This window comes from Diospyros lotus, chromosome 10 (assembly GCF_014633365.1).
Source record: "Diospyros lotus cultivar Yz01 chromosome 10, ASM1463336v1, whole genome shotgun sequence".
Classification (NCBI taxonomy): domain Eukaryota; kingdom Viridiplantae; phylum Streptophyta; class Magnoliopsida; order Ericales; family Ebenaceae; genus Diospyros; species Diospyros lotus.
Window position 1 is genome coordinate 27,508,184 of NC_068347.1, and position 17,624 is coordinate 27,525,807.

The window sequence follows — 17,624 nt, forward strand, 5'->3', positions numbered from 1 at the left end:
CGTCAGTTTGCTATATTGATCGATTCGGAGTGAGGTTTTAGGACATGTGAATTGGATATGTACGGTAGTGGTACGCTTGTGCTCTTAGCTTCCGTCCCTGTTTGGTAGCCGAGAAGACCGAGGGAGTAATCGGGATATCCGAAATGTACAGCATTGCTTATTTATTTTTGACGTTTTCCCTTGTTCAATCAAACATAATTTTGTTTCTTACGTTTTCCCTAAATCCCAGAAGTCAACTGTCGAGTAGATAGTCTGGTTCATCTTTCGTGTGTTTTGTTGTCATTGTTGTGAGAAAATGAAGGCAACGGTTATTTAGGCTTTCAAATATATGGCCATGATAGAGAGGGTTGGAAAGCTAAGAATTCATGTAGTCGACCCCACATAGTGGGATTCAGATTGTTGCATTTGTTGGTTATTCACGCATTTAAAATTTTCCAATCATATTCCTCCTCCCATTTTCCCTGTCGTTCCTTCACCCTTGCTGCTATTGTGTGTGTGTTTTCTGTAGTGCCAAAGAGAAGTAATTGGAGCATGAATTGGAATGATTCTGTTGTTTTTTTCCCCCTGTTTATTTTGTGGCATAATGTCTGCCAGTTTTTCTTAAGTAGAGGGAAAGAAAATCTTCCATAAGAGATTGGTGCCATTTTTTTTTGTCTCGCAAAGGATTTGGAAGTGTTATCATTTGAAACTTCCAGTGTATACTTGAAACTTGGAGCATTATCTTTTCTTTTTGTTTTTTCTGACCTTTTCTCCTTGTTCATGATCACGTTCTATTATTTATCCTAAGTTGAATTTGCACAAGCTTAGTTATTTTGCAATGAATTTGAAAATGAGCATGTGTCTGACAATGGTTTTGATGGTCAGATTAGCACGGAGGCACAAAGTGTTGCGGCTCGGCTCAATAGTTCTGGGTTTTTACGAACTCAAGCCCTCATTGGTGGAAAATGGACTGATGCTTACGATGGGAAAACCATAGGGGTTTGGAACTCACTCTCTTTTCCTACTTTTTGTTATGCTTTTGATTTGATATGATTATAATTTTGTTGAATTTGTACTTGTGTGCCAGGTTGCAAAGTTTAATGGTGTGCTTCTATATTGAATTTGAATTATAATGGTGAAAAATATTGTTTCAATTAGATTTTGTTTTTTCTTGGTATGAACAAAAACTTGATTGATATTTGATGAGTGTGGGTATATTGGTACATGAGTTCCATAAGGAGTAACACAAACAAACTAGGGAATCTGGCAAGAAAGGTTGAGGGACAAAGCAACTAGGCAGGGAGGGAGAGAGGCAAAAAGGATCTCAGGGCTGTTACTACATGCTGGAGTGTGTGAACCTTTGAGCTGAAGCCCTCGATTTACAGAGTAAGGTAACCCAATCCATGTAGAGGATGATTCCATCTTCTAGGTAAAGCCCCCAATTTATGAAGGAAATCAATCCACCTTGTTTTATGTTGCTCATCAGAGAAATACAAAAAGAAAAAAAAAACAATTTTTTGAAGTTGCCTGTTATTTAATGCACTATTCTCTCACATAATCATCAGTTGTTGCATTCTCGCTCCTTTGTTGAATTGCCATAATTTATTTTCCTGGAGAACCAATTGTTTTACTTTAATGAGTTTACTATGCATGTGCTTGTGTTGTTTTTCTGTTTCCATGCCATTCATTTAAATAATGTATTCCATTTCATTTCCTGCACCATTGCTTCTTTTGACAAAGCCTTCTTGTCTTACCATGGCAGGTCAACAACCCTGCTACTGGTGAAGTTATAGCAAATATCCCATGCATGGGTGCAAGGGAGGCAAGTGATGCAATTGGTTCAGCTTATGATGCATTCAAATGTATGTATCTTTGACTAATATACACTTAATCTTTACTTTTTTTTAGGGTTTGGATAACATTTCAGCTGCATTGTCTTTACCTGCAACCTTTTATTTAGGATTAATTCCTCCTTCTCAAGGATTTTCCTAATGAAATTATTCCTAACATCAATATGATTGATTCTTTTCATGGTGGGACTGGTTCTTAGCCAAGAGATTGTACACATCTCAACTCAACCTTAACATTCTTTCTAAGAGTTTTGCTGCATAATCAGCAGCCAATGCAAGGTTCTTCTTCTAGACTTGCTCCACCATAAACCAAATCCATATCAATGTTAATTTTACATACCAAAGTGTCCAATTTCACAGCATCCTAGTGAACCTTACCCGGATTGGCCTTAGATCTGCTAGACTGACTCATAGCATGCCAGCTCCGGCGTTTAGGCTTTACCACTGCATTTGAGTAAGAACCTTACTCATTTCTCTTTTGCTTGCTTCCTTATTAGAGGACTCCTCATCTCTCTTAACTTCTTTACCAGCTTACAAAGGTATGTTTTTTGGATAACCTAGTCTGCCTTATGCTGTCTATTTGCCTTTATTTCTATGCCTAATATTTTCCCAGCTTCTCATAGATCCCACACTTCAACTGCTGACCTAAGTCTCAGCTTTTAACTTGAGGATCTCTATGGCTGATTTCCAGAGATGATACATTTACATCTCATCAGGCATATCTTTGAAATAATCACAGCTACCAAACGCACTCATTTTAAGCCCTTTCACTATCATAAGAGAATCACATTTCTTATATCATTGCCTTGGGGATTGATTTACTTCATAGGGAGACCTTCTAAGCAACCATAGTTGCTTACCTTTATCTCTAACCTCAAATCCCTTGGGCTATTCTATAAGATCATTTCCTCTTAAACCTTCATGGAGAAAGGCTGTTAATGACACCATTTAAACAAGAATTAAGTCTTAATGTGCTGTCCTAGCTTAATAGCCACTAGCCTAGTCTTTTTACCTAGGCTTTTCTCATTTCCAGCACCTACCTTAATCTCAAATAGTCACTTCACAGCTCACCACCCCTTTAACCTAAGGGTTCATCCACTAAAGTCCAAAGCGGCTCCACTTCTCATTTCATGGCAACCAGCCATTTATTGGAGTCTTTTGAGTGCATTTCCTCTTCATAAGAAAGGGGTTCCTCACCAGCCTCTTCTATAGCACTTAACAGTGCATAGGAATCTTAGACCGTAAGTCCATACCTCTCTGGTGGCATTCTATTCCTTCTTTTACTTATCCTAGACAACATTATATCTTCCATTCCCTTGCTCACTGCCTATACTAGATGATCCTTCTTCCCTTTCCCTTTTCTAACCTGGATTTTGATCAATGGAGCTGTCTACATCATTTTCCAGATTATCTACTTCTGAGTCCTGGTTCATGGGGCTATATAATACATTTTCAAGAAATTCTAATTGCTGTTTATATTACACAGCCTTCTGGATTACCTTCCTTGACATTAGAATCATCTAATTTTTTGTCTTTCATGGTGGAATTTTCATCATAGGTAAGTTCCCTAGCTATAATAGACCTGGGCATACCTAATTCCAAACTCCACAACTCATAACCCTTCACACCAGAGACAACCTTCCAGCAAGCTCATGATTGCTTGGGATTTCTTAGGGAAACTTCATCTCTAATAGGCACGAGTAACCTAGCTCCACCATGAGACAAGGTTTGGATAGGGCCCCATAGATCCTAATGCATGGCCTATAATGGGGCCATAGACGAATTCAAGGCCTTTTTGGAGAATTTAACTTTGGTAGCTATACCAAATCTACATTATTCACTCTTTTCCACATCTGCAACTTTTCCCTCTCCTAATATCCCTTTCTTAGATACCTCCTTTTGTCCTTGCTTACTATTGTGAGCCGTCCTCAAATGCCATGGCCTATACTTATCATAGGCTTTCTCTTTAGTGGCTGCAGCTTCTCCACACAAAGTGCAAGCTTGCATCACAATAATACCATTGTTGAGGACTGCTTTCATCACTATTAGTGATCCTTTAGCAACTTTTAGGACTCCATTATCTCCTTTATACTTATCATAGGCTTTCTCTTTAGTGGCTGCAACTTCTCCCCCACAAAGTGTAAGCTTGCATCACATAAATACCATTGTTGAGGACTGCTTTCATCACTATTAGTGATCCTTTAGCAACTGTCATGTACCTAGGAGTATAGGAGGGTCAATGTTGTAATAGGAATATAATAAAAGGGGGGGTAATCTTGTAATAGGTTTATAATAACTGTTAGGATATATTGTTAGCAAGTGGTTAGGCTGTTAGAAGTCAATGATGCCTATATAAGGCTGCTGTTAGGAGTTTATTGGACATACTTGATTTGAATGAATGAAATCTGATTTTCTCTCTTAAGACTCTCTCCAATCTCCCTCAACTTCTCCCCCTTTCTCTCAATACCTCTCTCTCCTTCTACTGATTTTTCCCTCCTATAATTCTGATTTCTCCTCCCAATTCCGATCACAACCCTAACTAACCCTAGGGTTGTGACGATCGATTAAATTAAGGTTAAGAGGAGAATGTATTAGAGGGAAAATTGAAGAAGAATGGGGGAGAAATTAGAGAGAAAATGAGGGGGAGATTGTGGAGAAATTGTAGAGAGAATCAGATTTCAATTATCAATTCAAGCATGTCCAATAAACTCCTAACAGCAGCCTTATATAGGCATCATTGACTTCTAACAGCCTAACCACTTGCTAACAATATATCCTAACAGTTATTATAAACCTATTACAAGATTACCCCCCTTTTATTATATTCCTATTACAACATTGACCCTCCTATACTCCTAGGTACATGACAACAACTTTTAGGACTCCATTATCTCCTGTATAGGAGAAACCAATTCTATCTAACTCACCTAGGGAAATTAGATTTCTTTTCAAACTCGGGACATATCTTACAGATTTTAAGATTTTAACCGATCCATCATGCAACTTTAATCTTACATCTTCAATACCCTCGGTCCTATACTCTTGGTTGTTGCCTAATAACACCTTACCACCTACCAAGTCTCTATAGTTCACAAACCATTTCCTATGTGGGGACATATGGAAAGAACACCCTGAATCTAGTATCCATGCTTCTCCATCATCATTTTTAGATACTACTAGAATATCAACATTGTCATAGTTGTACTCACATAGAGATGGTGATTTCATGATTGTTTTTCTCTAGGGATTCTTTCTTTCTCTTAGGGCAATTCTTCTTGATATGCCCTTTCTCATGGCAGTAATAACATTTTATTATTCTCCTGCCATTCTTAGATTTTGACCTAGACCTTCCTCTTTGCCTAGGATCATACCTATCCAGTCTAGATCCAACCGAGAGAGCATCACTAACGGAGTTCTTATCTTCTACCTTTTGCTGCAATTCTTTTGAATTTAAAGCCCCTACTACATCATCCAAAGACAATTTATCCCTACCATGTTTCAAGAAATCTACAAAGGTTTCATATGATTTAGGTAGTGAGTGCAATAAGACTAAGGCCTTATCCTCATCATCGTATTTAATGTCAATATTCTCAAGATCTAAACACAGCTTATTGAAGCTGTCAATGTGATCTTGTAGCTTTTGACCCTCGCCCATCTCGAAAGAAAAGAACTTGGTTTTTAAGTATAACCTAGTAGAAGGAGTATGACCCTAGTAGAAGGAGTCTTGGTCATATAAAGGGTTTCTAACCTTTTCCAAAGAGCTTTTGCAGTGTCACAGTTGCGCTGTGACCGCTGTCAACTTCCATCCGATATGGATTAGAATAGGCTAGGAAATTGTAGGAGAAAAGAAAGGTTTAGAGAGAAGAAGAAGATTGAGGAAGAGAATAATTGGGAGATAGAGAGAATGCAGGGAGAAGAATCTGGATTTCGTTAATTGATACTCAATGATCCACTTACAGGAGCCATTTGGGCTTATATAGTTGTCCTAGGGTGCTACCATAGTAGATTGCAGCCCCACAACTAACTATTTTGTCTTATCCCAACACCTCTAACTAACTAACAGCTGGAAGAAGAGAATTACTATGGAATAATAAAGAAACATAGCAGGCAAATAAAGGAACATAACAAGTAAATAAAGAAACATAACAGGTAAATAAATCCGCAGCAAAATTTGGCCTGGGTTCCGTGACAATGCCCTTCCCTTCAGCGATTTCTTGTCCTCAAGAAATATTTAGGAGGCTGGCGGTTCAGGGAAATTGTCGTAATAGTTGGGGAAGGTACTCCCAAGTGTCCTCCCTCACGGATTCTCCTTGCCACCTGACCAGCACCTGCATAAGAGGAGCCCCTTGATGGTAGATGACTCTTCTGTCCAATATAGCCTCTGGCTCCTTTGTGCCTTCCCTCTCCTTAGGTAAAGCAGGCAACTTTGGGTTCACTCGTTCCTGCCCTGTTGACTTCTTCAGTAGGGAAACATGGAAGACTGGGTGAATGTGGGAACTTTCGGGCAGTTGCAAACGATAAGCCACCTTGCCCACCTTAGCCGTTATAGGGAAAGGCCCGAAGTACTTAGGATTGAGTTTAGAGACTGGCCCTTGCGAAATGGCTTTAAGATGGGGGTACCTCAGCTGTAGATATACATTCTCTCCTACTCCAAATTCTCTGTCAGTCCTCCTCCTATCAGCCTGCTGCTTCATCCAGTTTTGGGCTGATGCCAACTCTTGTATGAGTTGTTGTATCACCCCTCTCCTTTGCTGGAAATACTCCTCAACTGCAGCAGCTGAGGTGCACTCTTCGATGGCGGGTAGGATTGGACGTTTAAACCCGAATACAACTTCAAAGGGTGACATCTTTATTGATGCGTGGTGGCTGGAATTGTACCACCATTGAGCTAGAGCTAGCCACCTATGCCAACTCTTAGGTTGCAGCAAACACACGCAGCGGAGGTAGGTTTCGAGACTTTGGTTCACCCTCTCGGTCTGCCCATCTGATTGAGGGTGATATGCAGTCGAGAGGTTGAGTTCCGTGCCCATATTTTTCATCAACTCTCTCCAAAAGTGACTGGTAAAAATCTTATCTCGGTCGAATATGATAGTCTTAGGGACCCCGTGCATTGCGACTATCCGGTCAGTGTACGCCCTGGCCACTTCCTGGGCTGTGTAGGGGTGTGCTAGCCCCACAAAGTGCGCAAACTTAGTGAGCCTGTCGACAATCACCATTATGCAGTCCTTGCCCTCAGAATGTGGCAGTCCTTTGATGAAATCCATGGACACACTTGTTCATGACTGTTCTGGAATGGGCAGTGGTTGTAGGAGACTGGGGTATGCCACGTTCTCGTGTTTGCACCTCTTACATGTATCACACCCCAAGACAAAACCCTTGACCGTTCCCCTCAGCCTTGGCTAGTGGAATAGCTGCCGCACCCTCAAGTAGGTGTTTTGGATGCCTGAATGTCCCCCTAAAGGAGACTCATGAAGTGACTGTAGAATTTTACTCTTAAGCTCCTCCTTGTGGCCTACTACTATCCGGCCCTTATACCTCAGCAGCCCATCCCTCAACATATAGCCTTCTGCCTCCCCACTTCCCAGAGCCAATTTTTCCAGCAGGCCCTTAATACGGTCATCTCCTTCATAGTTGTCCACCACCTCTTTACACCATTCAGGAATTACCACAGTCATGGCGGCAGATCTGGCTTCTTCTTGGCACTTGGACAAGGCATCTGCTGCTAGGTTCTCCTTCCCTTTCTTGTATTGAATTGAGTAGTCCAATCCCATTAGTTTGGTCATCCCTTTCTTTTGGAGTTGAGATTGAAGCTTTTGTTGGAGCAAAAACTTCAGGGACTCGTGATCCGTTTTGATAACAAACCTTCCCGCCTCCAAATAGTGGCGCCACTTTTCAACAGCCATTAGGACAACCAAGAATTCCTTCTCATAAACACTAATACCCAAGTGTCTAGGACTGAGGGCTTGACTTAGAAAAGCCAATGGTCTTCCGTCTTGCATCAACACTGCGCCTATCCCAACTCCGCAAGCATCCATCTCCAGCACGAAGGGCTTGTTGAAGTCTGGCAATCCCAGTGTGGGAACCCTGCTTACTGCCAACTTCAGCCCCTTGAAGGCAGAATCTGCCTCCGACCCCCACTAGAAGTTTCCCTTCCTTAACAGATTTGTAAGTGGCTTGCTCAGGACCCCATATCCCTTAACAAACCTGCGGTAGTAACTAGTCAGCCCCAGAAATCCCCTAAGAGCCCTTATTGTAGTGGGTTTCGGCCAACTGAGCATGGCCTCCACCTTGCTGGGATTGGTGCTGATTCCGTCTTTTGAAATTAAGTGTCCCAAATATTATTTCACTTGGTTTTGGCCAAATGCACATTTAGATTTTTTGATAAATAGCTGGTTTCTTCTAAGGACCTCAAGAGTGGTTCTTAGGTGGATGAGGTGTTGGTCCAAGGTGGGGCTGTATACAAGGATGTCATCAAAGAATACAAGGATGAACTTCTTTAAATAAGGTTCAAATATCTGGTTCATTAGAGATTGGAAAGTGGCTGGGGCATTGGTGAGGCCGAAGGGCATCACCAAGAACTTAAAATGACCATGGTGTGTGCGGAAGGCCGTTTTGTGGATGACTTCGGGCTTCATCCTTATTTGGTGATAGCCCGAGCGCAAATCTAACTTGGAAAAGAACTTGGCTTGGTGAAGTTCATCCATAAGGTCTTCAACAAGGGGAATGGGGAACTTGTCTTTGATGGTTAGAGAGTTAAGTTGGCGATAATCTACACAAAATCGCCAAGTGCCATCTTTTTTCTTTACCACTAGGACAGGGGAAGCAAATGGACTTTGGCTTGGTCTAATGAAGGATTGGCTCAACATCTCTTTTACCATCCTTTCGATTTCAATTTTTTGGATGGGGGCATAACGGTATGACCTGACATTGATTGGCTCTACATTGGGTTTTAGGTTAATGGCATGGTCCAAAGTTCGGTTAGGAGGAAGGGTCTTTGGTTCCACTAAGAGGTCCTTAAAGTTTGCCAACAATTCATCAATAAAGGATAATGTGCATACCTGGTCGGCATCTTTACGCTGGTGGTTGACAGTGAGTTGGAGCTCCCCCTGTCCTCTTCCATTAGGATTCTCTTCCACTTCCACAATGGAGAACAGCTGCGTGAACTAATTCCATTTGCTCTTGAGGACCCTTTGCAGCCTTTTACCCGTGATCATCTTGCAGGTTGCAACTTCTTGCCCATTGGTAAGCGTCATCCTCTTCCCTTCTTTTTCAAATGAGACTTCCATTCGGTTGAAATCAAAGCTTATGGGACTCACTCCCTTCATCCAATCCACTCCTAACACCACATCACTCCCTCCTAACTGCAACAATCTAAGGTCTGCCTCAAATTCTTCCTCCTGCATTTCCCATATGAAACCTAGGCAGGCCGAATTGCTCAACACTCGGTTTCCATTAGCAACGACCACACTCAAGGGCGGTGTCCCAGTGAGTTGGAACTTCAGCTTTCTAGCGGTGCTATTGTTAAGGAAACTATGGGTGCTCCCACTGTCAATTAGAATTGACAAGCTGCCTTCCTTCACCTTCCCTTCAACCTTAATTATCTTGTTGTTGGTGATCCCCTTGAGGTCATGGAGGGATATTTCTCCATCATTCTCCCCTCTAATTTCCCTGAAATCTTCTACTTCTTCCGCATCCAGATCACCATCCTTGTCTCCTTCTAGCAATAATAGTTGGCGTTTGCATTGGTGCCTAGGATAGTACCTATCCCCGCACCTGTAACAAGCGCCAGGAAGCTTCTTAGTCTCCTCCATCCGTCCCCCTTGATATGGACCACCTACATTTCTCCCTCCTGTACCTCCTTTAGCCAAATCTCTGTAAGTCCCTTTACTGCTCACCCCTTGCTGCCAATTTCCATTGGTTACCACTTTCTGTTGCTGTCTCTGTTTTTCATAAGGGTTTCAACCACTAGCTCTTGCAGCTTAGCACTCTCAGCCGCTTGTTCCACTGTCCGAGGCCTTATCATTTTCACCATCGATCGCAAATCCTCATTGAGGCTGCTAAGGAAGCTAGAAACAAAATAAGCTTCTGACAGGTGGGGGTCATTGTCACCCATCAATGATCTCAGCTCCTCAAAACGCCTCAAGTAAGACCCAACATTTCCCGCTTGTCTTAACTTATTGAATTCCTCTATAGTGTCTGACATGGTCCGCTTCCCGAACCTTTCACATAACTTCTCCGAAAACTCCCTTCAGGTGTAGTTTCCCCTCGTTCGGGTCCATCCTTGAAACCATGCATCCACCGTATTGTCAAAATAAGCCGCAGCCAAGGCCACCCTTCTCTCTACTGGTATGTTATACCATTCGAACATCCGTTCACACTTCTTAATCCACCACCTAGCATTAGTTCCTTCAAATACCAGTATCTCCATTCTAGGCATTGGAAAGCCCGGTTGGGGTGGAGTAAATCTGTCCTCTCTTCCTCTCCTTGTTTCAGTTTCGACCTCATCGTCCTACTCCTCCTCAACCTCTGAGGTCCCATTGCTTCGGTTCCCCCTTTCATTATGCAAAATGGGTTCTATTCTAGCTCTAGGAGGGAAGTTAGGGGCTATTCTTACCTGGTTTTGCTGGGTGAACATCAGCATGAATCGCTGAAGCTGATTCCCCATCTCCTCTCTCATCTGGTTGATATCCTCCCTCATCTGATTCAAACCGTTTTCAAGCCTACGCTCCAGTTTTCCGATAGCCTCGTAGTTCTTCTTAGAACTCAGCTCCAAACGATCTGCGCGATGTTGGAACTCTCCCACGGTCGAGGTGACTTGCTGGAGTTGTGACTCCATGTTCTTCATGTGAGTGCCTTCGGCCATTACTTCGCGTGGTCCTCTGCTGCCGAAATCGATGCTCTGATACCAGATGTCACAGTTGCGCTGTGACCGCTGTCAACTTCCGTCCGATATGGATTAGAATAGGCTAGGAAATTGTAGGAGAAAAGAAAGGTTTAGAGAGAAGAAGAAGATTGAGGAAGAGAATAGTTGGGAGATAGAGAGAATGTAGGGAGAAGAATCTGGAATTCGTTAATTGATACTCAATGATCCACTTACAGGAGCCGTTTGGGCTTATATAGCTGTCCTAGGGTGCTGCCACAGCAGATTGCAGCCCCCACAACTAACTATTTTGTCTTATCCCAACACCTTTATTACAGCTGGACATTCTCTCTAACTAACTAACAGTTGGAAAAAGAGAATTACTATGGAATAATAAAGAAACATAGCAGGCAAATAAAGAAACATAACAGGTAAATAAATCCGCAGCAAAATTTGGCCTGGGTTCTGTGACATGCGGTTGTCATTTTAGACACCTCCTGCAATACTTTGTCCCCTAGGCTTAATATCAGTGTATTGAATGCTCTCTTATTAGTTTCTTTTCTTTGTCTAGTTACTTCTCTTTTCTATTCATCTGTAAGAGTTTCTGGTGGTTTTTCCTCACTATCTAAGGCCTCTTCCAATCCTAAATTTCCTAGTAAAGCCCTCATCTTCATCTTCCAAAGGCCAAAATCATTCTGGCCATCAAACTTCTCTATGTCATACCTAGTTGTAGCCATTATTTGACACTATTCTATGACCAAGAATCAAAACAAATGAAATCTCGACAAATCTTGATACTAGGGATAGGCTCTGGTACCAATTTGTTATACTTAGGGTTACTGGATCAAATTTCTTAGACATAAGTTAGGCCACTCTCAATTGCACATACTCACGGACGAAATTGAAAGAACAAATTAAAGAATGAAATTGAAATGATAAACATAACAGAAAGTAAAGCAAACCACATGAGACAAGTTGATTATCCTAGTTCAGATTTCCCCCAAGGACAACCCTACATCCAGCCTAAGAACCCTCCAGGAGCAGCCTTCTTTGATTCAAAGAACAATGATCAGTCCAGCTGGTTGCACCCCATGATTACAAGCCTTATCTCAAGATTACAAAAGCTGTTCTAAAATCATAGCCTTTCCTCACTCAAAGCTTTCTCGTGCAACAATAGCATCATGCGTTAATGATGCCTGGGCTATTATAAAACTGGTATGGATATTACCAGTTCACCCCCCAACTTAATTTCTAATTGCAAGTGAGGCCATCGCCCATCTCTACCCTCTAAAACTGCATAATAACCTGTGCAAAATACTGCTATCACTGCCATCAATACTCTAGACAAACTCTAACAGATGCAAAATAAAATAGGATCTTTCAGCCCTGCTACCAAATTGGTGTAGTGCAGCTTCAAAAGTTAAGGTGGTGTTTGGTACAAGGAAAGTGAGCTGCTTCCCTGGGAATGTGATTCCCACCAATTAAATTTCTACGTTTGGTCTGCAACATTCTTGGGAAAGTGATTTTGCAACGTACTTTTCTAGTATTTTAATTCATGCTATTCCATGCATACCAAACACAAGAATCTTACTTTCCCAATGAAGGTGATTCTTGGGAACGTTCCCAGTAGTCACATTCTTGGAAAAAAAAAAAAATGTTGGGAAGTCACCAGAAGCCACCTAATAGTAAGGCTTGATTTTGGTGGGTTTAAATTATGAAAAAGTTGTAGATTTAAGGTATAGCAAACAAGTCATATTGGTTTCACCATTTAGAGGGAGATTGCTGGATATTAAAGGACTGCTTTAAATTGTGCAAACTGTAGAGAGAGGAGGCTAATTAATTAAGTTGTGATTTGGTAGGTTTTGGGGCCCAATTTGTGCATAATATGAAGTTATGAATGGTAATCTGAGCTTATAATTTGGTTTTCTAGCAAACAGAAGAGAAGGGAGATGAAAGGAGAATGGAGAAGTAAAAGGGCTTCTCATTGCAAGGCAAGTAAATTCACACCAACTTAAATTTGAATGATACTCAACCCACCTCAACAAAATAAGGTTGTTACATCACATTAACATGGGAAGGCCAAACTCGGTGGCCAAGGAGTTGACTTTTAATTATTCCCACTAATGTCTAGTGTTGTTTGTTACAACTGTTGGTTCAAGCTAAGATACTTGCCTGCAAATATGAAAATTGCCAAAATTCTCGAATGGTTGATGAAGATTTTGAACGGAAAGCATAAATATTCATTATGTCCAACCCTAGTTATAGGGTTGGAAATTACAGCTATAGAAAGTTTACAATAAGAAGGATTACAACACATTTAGGAAAGATTATGATACAATGGGATTAGGAAAGATTCCTAATTTGTTTAAGAAACTAATCTAATCAAGATAAAATCTTAAATAAATCATTCCTTAAATAAAGCATTCCAAAAACAGGCTGCAACCTCTTCTTCTTTCCTTTCCTTTCATGTCAACACTCCCCCTCAAGCTGGTGAATGAATATCATTCCTAGCTTGCATATTAGATCTTCAAATCTTCTAGTTGGTAATCATTTTGTCAAACAATTTGCTATTTGTTGTTCAGAAGAAACATAGTGAATTTGAATTATACCTTTTTCAAGCTTTTCCTTTATAAAATGTCGATCAATCTCAATGTGCTTGGTCCTGTCATGTTGTACAGGATTATGTGCAATGCTTATGGTTGATTGGTTGTCACAAAATAACTTGATTGGTTCCTTGACATCAATCTTCAAATCTTCTAGCATAATCCTTATCCATAGTAACTCACATAGGCTAAGTGCCATAGCCCTAAACTCGGCTTCAGCACTTGACCTTGCCACTATGCTCTGCTTCTTACTTCGCCAGGAGACCAAGTTCCCTCCTAAAAACATGCAATACCCTGTAGTAGATCTCCTATCACTTACAGATCTAGCATAGTCTGCATCTGTATACCCCTGTATATCCAAAGCACCTCCTACTTTAAATAAGATTCCTTTACCTGGGGTTGTTTTCAAGTAGCACAATATTCTCCTTACAGCCTGCATATGACTCTCTGTCGGGCAATGCATAAATTGACTTACTAAACTCATTGCATAGGCTATATCTAGCCTAGCGTGTGATAAGTAAATCAAACGTCCTACTAACCTTTGATATCTGCCTTTATCCACTAGTGGGCTATCGGTGTCTTTGCCTAATTTCACATTAGGCTTTATTGGAGTACATACTCCTTTGCTTCCCTATAAACCTGTTTCCTTCAAAAGATCCAATACATACTTACGTTGGGATAGAAATATACCTTCTTTGGAGTAGGCTACCTCTATTCCCAAAAAATACTTAAGTAATCCCAGGTTTTTGATCTCAAAATTTTGGGCTAGTTTTCTCCTTAGATCTTACTGTTCATCCATATCATTTCTTGTCACAATAATGTCATCCATATAAACCAAAAATGCAGTCATTTTTCCCTTTCCCGAGTGCTTGAAGAAGAGGGTATGGTCTGCTCTACTCTGGTGATACCCCATACACTTCATAGCTTTAGAGAACCTGTCAAACCAAGCTCTTGGTGACTGCTTGAGGCCATATAGTGCCTTTTTAAGTCTACACACCTCATCTCCTTTTCCTTCCTTAGTGGCTGCTCCATGAAGACCTCTTCTTCTAAATCACCATGAAGAAATGCATTCTTTACATCTAGTTGGTGTAATTTCCATTCATAGTGAGCTGCTAAGGACGAGAATTCTTATCGTGGTAATCTTGGCTACTGGAGAAAAAGTCTCCAAGTAATCAATTCCATATGTCTGGGTGTACCCTTTGGCCACCAATCGAGCCTTATACCTCTCCAATGAGCCGTCTGCATTGTACTTTAGGTTGAACATCCACCTACAGCCCACTGGAACTACTCCCTTTGGCTTAGGTACCAAATCCCATGTGTTGTTTTTCTTTAATGCCCGCATCTCCTCCTGCATGGCTAGTTCTCATTTTTTATCCTTTAAAGCCTCTTCCATCGAATTAGGAATAACAATGGTATCTAGAGTGGTAAAAAAACTTACATGTCTTGAGGACAACCTGTGATAGGAGAGATAGTTGGCTAGAGGATGCTGTATGCATCATCTAACACCTTTTCTAATGGCAATAGGAATATCCAAATCAGTAGCAAAGGAATGATCAGGATCAAGGGAACAAACCTTCATAGAATCTGGCTGGGGATCTGATGTTATTTCATGCTGAGAATGAGGCATGAACTGTTGTTTCCTGTGATACACAAAAGGAGAGCCCTTGAACCTTACTGGAGATGTTGATAATCCAGGTTGATGAGTTTGCTTAGGGCTTGGGTACTCATTTGGGACGGTGAGAGAGTGATCACTCGAAGATAAGGGGATAGAACCAATATGCAGGACAGGATTAGGAATAGAATGTTTAGGGTCTATTGATGTTGAAGAACGTGGACCAAGGTCCAGACTAGGAAGGAGATTGGACACGTGGTCTTCAATCGTATGATTCTCCCCTTGAAGACCAAGGGTAGAATGACCGAAATAGGATTGTGACTCAACAAAAGTCACATCTTTTGAAACAAGAAATTTTCGAATAGGGGGATGATAGCACTTATAGCCTTTTTGTGTAGGAGAATAACCAAGGAAATGACACCTAAGTGCCCTAGGGTTTAGCTTGTCTTGAGTATGAGGTGGAACATGAACCATAGTTACCTAATACGCCCCACCCCCCCGAGCACCACGTTCCAGTATGTGCGCACTGGAACGCGGTGCGTTTGTGTCTTGGAACGCTTGGGGACGCGTCCCAGTTCTCTGGTAATGAAGACCTGGGTCCCTGCTGCCATCTTCTTCCTCTCTCTTAGCACCGATATTGTCTTCTTTCTTTCTCTCTGCAACAACTCTTCCTTTTTCTCTATAAGAGCTCATGGTTTTTGTCAAGAAGGGGAAGCAACGACAAGGATCAAATCTTTATAAGTTTTGAAGAGAGGTTGCAGCAAGTTCCCCATCGTTTGAGCTTCTCATCTCCAAATCGAGGTGACTACGGAATATGGATGACGATAGACAACAAATCTTTGAAGCTTCTTCAACGATGGAGTACTTCAAGTTGCAGAAGATGAAGATGAGATTTCCTTCTTCCACTGTGAGGCTTCAAAGTTGTAGCTGGTGGAGAGCATAATAACAAATAAATTTATTCTATAAAATAATATCAAATATAAAACTTCTAAATTACTAGCCTTAGTTACACGAAAAACATAAATTTATTTCATTAAGCAATATCAGGACTTATAAATTAAGTTCATAATAGAAAAATGAACTTAATAGTAAGACATTATTTTCACTACATGCACAGTTCCGATCTTCCAGTGCAAGTAAAATATATACATATACATCATAGATGTATATATAATATAGCAAAATATATGTACATAATATGGCAAGCAAAATACGCAGCCACTGAGAAAAAGAAAAGAAACTGCTCCTCCACTGCTATCCAACATTAAATGTGAAGAGACATTCTGAAATGCAATGATGCCTATAACTACTATTTTTTCTTTCTTCTTCTCCAAGTCTCTACATCATACCCATACCCATACATTCTCACAAAGCCAGTTGCAGTTACATTTTGTTCCTCTGTTATCTTCATACATACACAAACAACTTAGAATTATTCCTCAGCTAGCTCAATCTGCTCTGTTTATTGTTGCTCCACTACATCATGGTAAACTCCTCTCCCCCCCCCCCTCTCTCTCTCTCGCCCCCTACATCACAGTCATACATAGCATATAACGTTTCTTATTTTTGCTTATTCCAATAGCTCTTGTGTACACAACAATTTATGATGGCTTTTGGGAAGAGAAAATTCAAGGAATCAGTTGAGGTGCATGAATGTTCAAGTGAAGATAGTGAAGCTGAAGATACTGATGATGTGTTTAAAGAACAATCGGGTCTACATGTATTAGAGGAAGAGCTTATAAAAGTAAGTTATAATTCAAACTCAAAGCCGTTGCTAGAGGAGGTTACCAAATGTGGTGCTGTACAAGGTAAGAATCCGGGAGGCTCAAAAAGTTGGCAATGTAAACACTGCAAAATACAAAAGAAGAGCTCATATACAAGAATACATTATCATTTTTTTGGTCCTCCACCTGGAAAGAAGGTAGGGATACAAAGATGCTCTGTAATGATGAAAAATATGACTGAATATGAAAAATTAAGAAAGAGAGTTCAAGAGGCAGAAAAGGCAGGTGTGTGTCTCTCTCTTAGGAATTCTAGAATCATTAAAACAGAAAAGCTACAACCTGCAAATCAAATTGAAGAAGCTTTCAGTACAATGAGGAGAGATGTTGTGGATTTACAAGTGATGAAAGCATTGTGTGCCAATGGAATTCCATTCAATGTTTTAAGAAACCCTCAATGGTGTGAGATGGTAAGAGCAATTAACCATGCTCCTGTTGGTTATAAGTGTCCTTCATATGAAAAGGCAAGAACAACATTGTTGGATGAATGTAAAAGGAGTGTTGAGAATGATTTAGGACCAATAAAAGAGACTTGGTATCATCAAGGGGTTTCAATAGTTTTTGATGGTTGGTCTAATGTCAAGCACCAGCCACTAATTAATGTTCTAGCAGTGAACTGTAGAGGCGCTATGTTCATGTATGCTGATGATTTTTCTGGTATTGAAAAAACAGGGGCAGCTATCTCACAGTATTTGTTGAAGGCTATTGAAGAAATTGGTGCATCCAATGTTCTTCAAGTGGTTACTGACAATGCTGCCAATTGCAAATTGGCAGGAAAGGAAATTGAAAAGGTACACAAGCATATTTTTTAGTCACCTTGTGTTGTGCACACATTGAATTTGGTATTTAAGGATTTTGCTAATTCATTTGAGTGGTTGAAGAGCACATACAAGATGGGAAAAGCTATAGTTAAATACTTTGTTAACCATTCACAATCTT

At 40.7% G+C, this 17,624-nt stretch overlaps 1 protein-coding gene across 1 annotated transcript in view; it reads left to right on the forward strand.

The window, feature by feature from the left end:
- LOC127811008 (succinate-semialdehyde dehydrogenase, mitochondrial) overlaps window positions 1-17,624 on the forward strand; it is a 62,405-nt gene that overhangs the window by 369 nt on the left and 44,412 nt on the right. The window contains exons 2-3 of the mRNA XM_052350685.1: window positions 865-978; window positions 1,742-1,841. Of these exons, the coding sequence (XP_052206645.1) occupies window positions 865-978; window positions 1,742-1,841 (214 nt within the window). The remainder of the gene's footprint in view (window positions 1-864; window positions 979-1,741; window positions 1,842-17,624) is intronic.